This window comes from Octodon degus, unplaced genomic scaffold (assembly GCF_000260255.1).
Source record: "Octodon degus isolate 3935 unplaced genomic scaffold, OctDeg1.0 scaffold00279, whole genome shotgun sequence".
Classification (NCBI taxonomy): Eukaryota; Metazoa; Chordata; class Mammalia; order Rodentia; family Octodontidae; genus Octodon; species Octodon degus.
In genome coordinates this window covers 103,759-113,444 of record NW_004524855.1, presented here as the reverse complement: position 1 = coordinate 113,444, position 9,686 = coordinate 103,759, and the positions used below count along the sequence as shown (strand labels likewise).

At 37.5% G+C, this 9,686-nt stretch overlaps 1 protein-coding gene across 2 annotated transcripts in view; it reads right to left on the bottom strand.

Moving 5' to 3' along the window:
* Positions 1-3,848: 3,848 nt before the first annotated feature.
* Positions 3,849-9,686, bottom strand: part of LOC101589137 (solute carrier family 22 member 9-like) — an 88,021-nt gene continuing 82,183 nt past the window's right edge. For both annotated transcript variants that reach the window (XM_004646700.2, XM_023707074.1), the window contains 5 exons: positions 9,292-9,407; positions 8,445-8,659; positions 7,777-7,885; positions 5,389-5,592; positions 3,849-3,973 (listed from right to left, as the gene is read on the bottom strand). In XM_004646700.2, the coding sequence (XP_004646757.1) occupies positions 3,913-3,973; positions 5,389-5,592; positions 7,777-7,885; positions 8,445-8,659; positions 9,292-9,407 (705 nt within the window). In that variant the 3' untranslated portion in view covers positions 3,849-3,912. The remainder of the gene's footprint in view (positions 3,974-5,388; positions 5,593-7,776; positions 7,886-8,444; positions 8,660-9,291; positions 9,408-9,686) is intronic.

Sequence of the window (9,686 nt, the reverse complement as noted above, 5' to 3'; positions counted from 1 at the left end):
CCTATTCTTATTCCTTTTATTTCTTTCTCTTGTCTAATGGCTGTAGCTAATGATTGCAGAACTGTATTGAATAGGAGGTGATAGAGGACATCCTTGTGTTGTACCAGATCTGAGAGTAAAAGATTTCAGTTTTTCCCCATTGAGAATTATGTTAGCTGTTGGGTTTTCATAAATGGCTTTTACCAGATTGAAGTAGAGGCCATCTATTCCAATTATCTGTAAAATTTTGAACATGAATGAGTGTTGGACTTTGTCAAAAGCCTTTTCTGCAACAATTGAGATGATCATGTGGTTTTTAGATTTCGCTTTATTGATATAGTGTATTACATTTATAGATTTGTGTACATTGAACCATCCTTGCATTCCTGGGATGAATCCAATCTGGTCATGGTGTATGATCTTCTCGATGATTTGCTGTATTCTATTTGCTAGGATTTTATGGAGGATTTTTGCCTCTATGTTCATGAGGGAGATTGGCTTGTAGTTCTCTTTCTTAGCTGTGTCTTTCCCTGGTTTTGGTATCAGTATACTTGCCTCTATGAATGATTTTTGGAGAACTGTTTCCTTTTCAATTTCATTGAAGAGTTTGAGGAGTATGGGGACTACATCTTCTGTAAATTTCTTGTAGAATTCAGTTGTGAATCCATCCGGACCTGGACCTTTCTTTCTTGGTAGGTTTTTTATTACATCTTGTAGTTCATTGGCTGTTATTGGGCTATTGAGAGTGGTTATATCTTGTCGATTCACTTGTGGCAATTTGTAACTTTCTAGGAATCTGTCCATTTCTTCTGTGTCTTTTGTTCTGTGAGCGTAAATATTCGCAAAGTAGCTATTGATGATCTTCTAAATTTCCATTGGGTCTGTGTTAATTATTCTCTTTTCATTCCTTGTTCCTTGTATTTGAATTTTTTCTTCCCTCTTTTTGATGAGGTTAGCTAGGGCCTTATTGATTTTATTTAATCTTTTAAAGAACCAGCTTTTTGTTTCGTTAATTCTTTGAACCTTTTTCTTCATCTCAATTGAATTAATTTCTGCTCTATTCTTTATGATTTCTTTACGTCTTTGGGCTCTGGGTTTGGTTTGCTCTTCCTTTTCTAGTTATTGAGGGTACAGCATTAGGGTACTTATTTTTTTCCTTCTGTTTTCCTAATGTGTGAGTTCACAGCTTGAATTTCCCCCTGAGAAGTGCTTTCATCGTATCCTATAAATTCCAATAAGTTGTGCTTGAATTTTCATTGAATTGTAGATATTGTTGAATTTCTTGTTTAATTTCATCTGTGATGCATTTGTTGCTGCATAGGGTGTCATTTAATTTCTATGCATTTAGGGTTTTTTTCTGGTTTCTTTTGTCATTTATTTCCAGTTTCATTGCACTGTGGTCAGATAATATTCATGGGATAATTTCTGTTTTCTTGCATATACTTAAGCGTGACCCATGGACCAGTATGTGGTCTATTTTAGAAAATGAGCCATGTGCTGCTGAAAAAAGTGTGTATTCAGCTGTGTTTGGATGCAACACTCTGTATATGTCCACCAAGTCTATTTGTTTCATGCTCCCCTTCAGTTCTGTTATTTCTTTGCTAAGTTTTTGTCTGGTTGACCTATGTTTTTGGGATAAGGGGATGTTAAAGTCTCCTGTTAGATTGTGGTATTGGATATTAGATTTTTCATGTCCATTAAGATTTGGTTTATATAGTTGGGTGCTCCCGTGTTTGGTGCATACATATTTATGAGTGTTACCTCTTCTTCTTTAATTTTTCCCCTAACCAGTATATAGTGGCCTTCTTTATTTCGCTTGATCATTGTTGGTTTGAAGTTGAGACTGTCTGAGAATAGGATTGCTACCCCTGCTTTTTCTGAGGTGCTGGGGCATGTAGTATTGTTTTCCATCCTTTGATTTTTCAGCCTATGAATGTCTTTATGAGTTAAGTGTGTTTCATGTATACAGCATATTGTTGCATTTTGTTTCCTAATCCACTGTGCCAGTCTATTTCTCTTAATTGGTGAATTGATTCCATTTACATTGATGCTTGTAATTGAGATGTATTGACTTACAATTGACATGTTATTTAGCTGTTGTCATTTGCTCCTTTTTCCCCTGTGCTTAATTGCTTGCACTATTTAGTTGGTTGATTCTGATCTCATTAGTGGAGTTCTGATCATTTTGGTCCCTCTCTAGAACATCTTTCAGTAGTCTGTGTAGGGTTTGGTCTTGTCATCATGAAATTCTTTAGTTGTTCTTTGTCATGAAAATATTTCACTTCTCCATCAAACTTGAAAGAGAGTTTTGCAGGGTATATTAGTCTGGGCTGGAATTTGTTTTCATAGAGGACTTGAAGTACTCTGCTCCATGCTCTTCTTGCCTTCATGGTATGTGAAGTGAAGTCGGCCATAATTCTGATGGGTTTTCCTTTGAAAGTGATCTACTTCTTTTCTCTAGCATTATAGTCTTAAGACGCATTCATTTTCCTACAAATGGCTCAAAGTTATCCTTCTTTATGGCTCAGTAGTACCCCCTTGTACATATATCTATAGTTCACATTTTATTTATGCATCTATCTGTTTTTTATGTGTTTAGTACAGGGCCTCACTATGCAGCTGAGACTCAGTGATCCTCCTGTTTTCAGCCTTTCCAGTGCTTGGATTACAGGCATGTGCCATAACACCCAGTCTTGGTCGTCCACTCAGTGTACTCGGGTGTGGGACTGGTATGGCATATGGTGCTAGGAATCAAACCCAGGTCCCTGTGTTTGCCTAATCAGGCACTTAGTCCACTGAGCTATCCTGCCAGCCCTGCATTCCTGTGTTGATGGACATTTCCTCTTTGGTTCATATACAACACTATCAAGTATTAATATTATTTTTGGGGGGCATATTGGGAATTGAACTTAGGACCTTATGCTTGCCAGGCAGGTATTTGTGCCACTGAGGTATATCTCTAGCCCTAAATATTAATATTTACATATTCTATGTCTGTTAATGGATATCTTGATTTGAAAATGTCTCAGCTATTACTGTTCTCACCATTATAGCTGGCAATAAAGTCCTCCATGTTGTTCCCCTAGTAGGGTCCAGCTTAAGTGCTATCCATGATCCTCTTTCTAAAAACCATCTTGCCTATTATTAAGCTCTGTATAAATTAAGAACTGTTTGTTAAGTTCTTAAAAAATTTGGACTTTGCTCATTACAATTACTTCTCCAATGACTGTGCTGTGCAACTGGGAAATAGTCAATGCTCTCTTTTTTCTTCTTTGTGTTGGGATGATTTTTGCTGTTACCTAGGTGGGTCTCAAACGCCATTATTTACATGGCAGTGGAATATCCATCTCTGACAGAACTAAACCAAAAAGGGGAAACAAATGAAGAACAATTTTGTATCTGTATATACAAAACAATTAGGATAGATATACAGCTACTTTCTCTTAATTCAATGAGAAGAATGATTTTTACTAATAGTGTTTGGACAGGATATCATGTCTGCATCTTGTGCTATGAATAACCACTACGAAGACAGCAATATGCAATGTATTAATTATTGAAACTGTCCTACTAATTGGTTTTGAAACTGCCTCATTGATATTTGTTTCTCAATAAAATAAAAAAAATCAAACTCCAATCCTTCAGGGAGCCTGAGTACTACAGTTGCACAACCCCACTCTCAGCTTATGTGAGTATCATCCAACCTGCTAATCCAGAAACATGCTAGTTGTCTACAATTACATAAATACTGCTATATGATTCATTTTAAAGTATTACCATTGTATTCAGTTATGATTATTTGTAGGAATTGCAAATAAATCCATTTTCCATTACATCTTTTTATTTAAAATTCTTTCCAAATTTTGCTTGACTCTAGGGATGATTCAAATTTGCTGTTTTGCTTTCTGATTAGTCTTCAGTCCTTTTAATTTCTTAAAACTGTGTCACTTTGATGATGGTATCTTTCAGTTTTGCTTTTCTTGAGCCTTGTATCCTGGGATAAATACAAAGAAAACAATCAAAACAAATGCAAACAGGAAAAAAGCTATCTACCTATCTATCTCATTCATATCTATCTATATCTGCAGCTATATCTATATAATCTCTATATTATCTATATCATGTATATCTATCAATCTATGTCTAAATCTAATCTATATTATATCTATATACACATCTATATCATGTCTATACCTATATTCTCTCTCTCTCTCTCTCTCTCTCTCTCTCTCTCTCTCTCTCTCTGTCTCTCTCTCTCTCTCCTATGTCATTTCTCTATCTTCATGTTTTAGGGCAAGATGATCATTCACACACCCATTTTGGTAACCATCTTGAATCCTGCACAATTCTTCAGCAAATATTAGGATTAAAGACTTAACTTCACAATGTAAGATCTTGTAGGTGATCTGTGAAGTTTTCTATTTATACCTTGGTCAAGTGAATCTTTGGAAAAGGAAAGGGAAGATCATAAAAATTTCAATTTTTTTTTTGAAGAAATGGGGATTGAACTCAGGCCCTTGTGCTTGCCAGGGAAGTGCTTATTCCACCAAGCCATCTCCTCAGCCCTCAAAAATTTCAGAATTCTTCCCAGTTCCATCACTTAGAAAGGGACTTTATGTAGCCCTTTGTCTTTTTTTGTGTAACACTTTCATTCCCAGTGAAAACCAGATGGTCAGAATCTCAAGCAACCAAGATTGTTTTTCCTGAGATCGACGGTCATTTGTGGGAGGGATCTCCCCAGATTACTTGGTGACCCAGAGAGAACTCGGGCCTTTTAGAACTGGCTGATGCCAGCAGTTTAACAGCACTCACCAGCAGAAGGGGCAAGGTCTACAGGATGAGATTTGGCATTTGTATCTGTGCATGTTTGTGGAACTCCTTCAGGAGTGTGTGTGTCTCAGCACAGGGAGAACAGAAGAGACCTAAGTCTTGTGGTGTAGACTGGGCAGACCTGGGGTGTGTGTGTGTGTGTGTGTGTGTGTGTGTGTGTGTGTGTTTAACTTATTTGATATAAGGTCTCAGTATGCAGTTTGTACTCATTTTCAGCCTCCCCAGTGCTGGGATTACAGGTGTGTGCAACACACTTGGACTCTGGTTGGCTCAGCATGCCCGAGAGTGGGGCTGGTGTGGCATGTGTTGCCGGGGATCAAATTCCAGTCCCTGCACTTGCCTAAGCAGGCACTTAGTCGACTGAGCTATCTTGCTAACCTGGTTTGTATGGTTTTGAGAGCCCAGGGGGCCATCTGTGGTCAGTGCTTAAACAGATGAGCTGTATCTGAACCGAAGCACTAATCACATGAGAATTTAGATCTAAGCCTGCCTGGGATGCATTGGCCCTAAATGGTATATTGTCATCTCACTCAGACCTGTAGCCACAACTACCCTAAGGGACAGTGAGGGTCCACTCACTCATTTTCTATGTCTTGGATGGAATCCGGCAGATGCTGATTCCTAGTTTCAGGAAGAAGAAGGACAACAAGGCCAGAAAGGATGGGGAAAACACCATAGATGATCCAGGGCAAGGGTGGAGAATATGTCACTAAGATCATCAACAGAGGAGCCAGGGATGACCCAATGCTCCCAGCAATTCCAGTGATTCCTAAAGCCATAGCCCTGGGAGAAGACAGAACAGTACAAAAATAGTCTGGTGAAAATGCACACATGGAATTTGTGACTTATCATTTTCTCTTGCTTGTGAAGAGTACTACAACATAACCTTTAGACAACAGCACATGTTTGCAGTACATAATATTTATATTCATTGTGTGGAGTTGGGGCATTTATATAATGCATCTTCATTCCTGTTTTCATCCCCTTTCCCTCTCCTTTCTCCATTCTTGACTGCTTCTCACTTTAAAAAAATATCTGTTTACCTCCTTCCTATTATCTATAATTTATTTTGCTCTTCACTTATAATTTGAGTTTCTCCTATAAGAGAATGCATACAATATTTGAGCTTGTGTGTCTGAATTATTTCACTTAACATTGTGGTCTCAAGGTGCAACCATTTTCCTATAAATGACTCAACATTTTCCTTTTTTGAAGCAAAGTAGTACTCCATTGTGTATAAATACCACTTTTTCTTTATTCATTCATTTGTTGATGATCGTATAGGTTGCTTCCAATATTTAGCTATTGTGAACTATACTGCTACAAATATTAGTTTGCATGTACTGCTGTAATATGATGTATACTAAGAAAGTAGTTAAGAAACGGAATATTTGGGTTAAAAGGAACATCTAATTTTAGTTTTTTGTTTTTTTTTTCCTGTTGTACTGGGGATTGAACTCAGGACCTTGTGCTTGCCAGGCAAGCGCTTATGCTACTGAACTATCTCCCCAGCATAATCTTAGTTTTTAGAAGAATCTCCATATTGATTTCCATGGTGATAGTACTAGTTTACATTCTTGCCAACAATGTAGAAAGTCTCCTTCTACTCTGCAGTCTCACCAGCACTTGTTATTATGTAATTTATTGGTGATAGCCATTCTTTCTCTGATAAAATGTCATTTTAGTGTTTTCATTTGTTATTTCTGTAATGGCCAGAGATGGTGAGCATTTCTTCATGTATTTATCGACAACCTGTACTTCTGTTAAGTGTCTGTTCACATGCCCATTGTTTGGTTGGTGTTTATTTTGGTAGAGGTCTAATTTTTCTAGGTTTTTAACATTCTAAATATTAGTCCTCTGAATGATAGCTTGCAAAATTTTTTCTCCCATTTTTTTTCAGTGCTCAGGAATTTTATTATAAAATAGAATAGTCAAGTAGCTTACATTAATATGTACATGCTATTCAAATATATCACAGCTTTAAATTATGGACAGCAATATCCTGTTTTTTTTTTCTTTTTCTTCTTTTCTGTTTTTTTTTTTTTTGCATCATTGATTTGCATTTTTACTTGATCTTGTAACTTAGCAAAGAGTGCTTGAGATGACTTCAGGGCCTTGTCCTTTCCTCCATACTTTAACAAGAAAGTTTTGCCAGCTCAGGTCAGCTGTTTCAGTTTCTCTGAGGCAACCACTTTGCTGCACCTCCCTGCTTGATCTGAGTTGCTCTTTTCAAGCAACTTTCTCTGCTTTTTTTTTCACCTTGTTTTCAAATGCTTTTGACATTTCTTTTTCCTGCATTCTCATTTCTTGTCTGTAGCTGTTTTCTCAGCAGCTGTTTTTATATCCTCTCCCCCATTTTTGTAGGTTTAAATTTATGCTGGCTGACAATGTACTTTTTATTTTTCTGAAACAGTGTCAGGCTAGGCTTGAGCTCACAATATAGCCCAGTCTGGCCTCGAACGCTTAGCAATCCTCTTGCCTCAGCCTCCCGAGTGCTAGGTTTGTAGGCTTAAACCACCACACATGGCTGACAAGGCACTTTTACATTTGAAACATGCTATGTAAGTTTTAGCAATTTCTCGCAAATTTTTATGGTGGTAACTTACCATTTTATGATTTATAAATACTATTATTTATAGTCCCTATTTTTGGGTCACTGAATATTACATAAAATGTATGTTGGTGATACATTAGCAGACTTAAGAGTACCTGCCCAAAAACTAGCATTTAGTAATTTTTTAAAGAGTAGAATATATTTATTGGGGGGAAAGAAAGCTGTCCAAGAAAGGGACAGAAGGGGGGCCAAAGCAGGTTGTAATCTGCATTTAGTAATCTTTGACTATAATTATTGTTGTTACTATCACAATCACCTTGTAACTTTCATTCACATCTTTATTCCTTCCTTAAGAGTCAATGAACTGGAAAAAGTCTATTTTAACCTCACAGGGAACCAATATTTTTTTTTACCTGCTTACAGTAGGGAGTAGTTCAGTTGCATGGGTAAGACAGGTGGTAATAGAGGCAGTAGAAAATGCTGCTCCAAAAACTGTCAAAATCAAACGTGGGGTCTGCATTCCTGGAGAAAGGAAGATCAGGGAGAGTCTGCAAATCTGAGCAGAAGGAATCAGAATCTTCACATCACAAATGGGATGTACTCTTGTTGGAGGTGTGTACAAGTGTACAATATATTGAAGAGAAATTTCACAGAGGTTGAACTTGTGCTGTGGCTAATAAGCTAAGAAATGTGACTTATTTACATATTTAGTTTTATAATGAATAAGATGTCCTGAATACTTTGATTCACTTTCATTTTTAGATCTATATCCTACATGCTTACTGTGAATTCTGATTCATCAAGGAGCAGATGCTCCATTGCTGGCCCACAGAAACTTGAGCACAGGGGGCACTAGTTCCAGATTCATCTAAAGTGTGCAGAATAGAGCACATAGCTGAGCCAAATGATACTGACCTTAGGCTCATTCCCAGAAGTTTAATGGAAGACTCTATTCTAAATACCAAGATTGGTTTCAGGCAATCTTAAGGACTAATTCCCTCTGGTTTCACATAAATGTGATTTTCAGTGCTCTTAGGAACAGTCATAAGAGATTTCTATTTTCATCCTGTGCTCTCCTCACCTTGAGGCACAAATGCAATTGCCAGAATAAAGATTCCCAACACAGACATGAGAAACAGTTGGCTTATTCGACGACCCAAGTGATTCATTGTCCAAAAACTAACATAAATGCTTGGGACATTGACAATTCCAATGAGAATTGGCGACAGGAAGACGTTATCTCCCAGCTGATAGAGGTGTAGAATCAGGCCAAAAGAGGGCAGCCATACTGCAAATCTGTAGTGAACAAAGAAGAAAGACATGTCATAGGGTTTAGAGCTAATGTTATAGAGATGACATCATACTGGCCCATGAGGACAAGTGATGGTGTTAAAATATAAAGTCTTATTAGTTTTGTGGAATATTTCCTTGTGGGTGGTAATTTCATAATAATCATAAAATAGCTACATGATGACAAGCTATAATTTTTGCTAAATTTATTTTGGATGTGAGAGGGTGTTGTGCACATTATATGATAAGTCCCCCTAGGGGGTTAGGGTTTTTTCTACATTGTGACCTGACTAAAGGTTGTAACTACATATGTAAATAACCATTCAGCTGTTCATATTTATGTACTTTATTGTTCACTTCCCTCTATCTTTTACCTCCACTGAAGTGGAAACAAAGTTTTCCATAATCAACAGTCTCAGAATTAGTCTCTGGTGATGATCCTGGCTGACATGATAAACAAAACTCACTGTACAATTAGTTCCATCAGTCTTTTTCAAAGCTGTTTGGCTGCTTCCATCCTTAGCACTTGTGTTTGCTTTCTTCATCATTTGTCTTCAAATTGGTTTCTGCCACAAATTATGTCTTCTGAAATAAGTTTCATGCCTCCACTATATAAATAGGCAATGTGTGAAACCTACCTCACAAAGGACAGGAGCCACACTCGTTTACACAGGTTGGGTGACTGGAAGAAGTCAGATAGAGAAGGTTTTTTCTGTGCTGCCTCCAGCTCCTCCCCCATGGTGGATTTCACAACCTTCAACAGTGACAGCAACAACAAGCTGTTCATTTGTCACAACATGAAGAGCATTGTGAGGAGCACTAAGCTCAGATCACTGACTGTCCTTTCTGTCCAGCGGAGAATATAAACATAAAAGAAGCAATGGCATCCAAATGTCTACTCAGATGATGAGAAGAACTTCTAAGGTTTTGTATGTGCTAACAATGTGTTAAAATATTAGGGGCCAGGAAGATGGCTCAGTGGAATAAGTGCTTCCCTGGCAAGCGCAAGAGCCTGAGTTCAATCCCCGGTTCC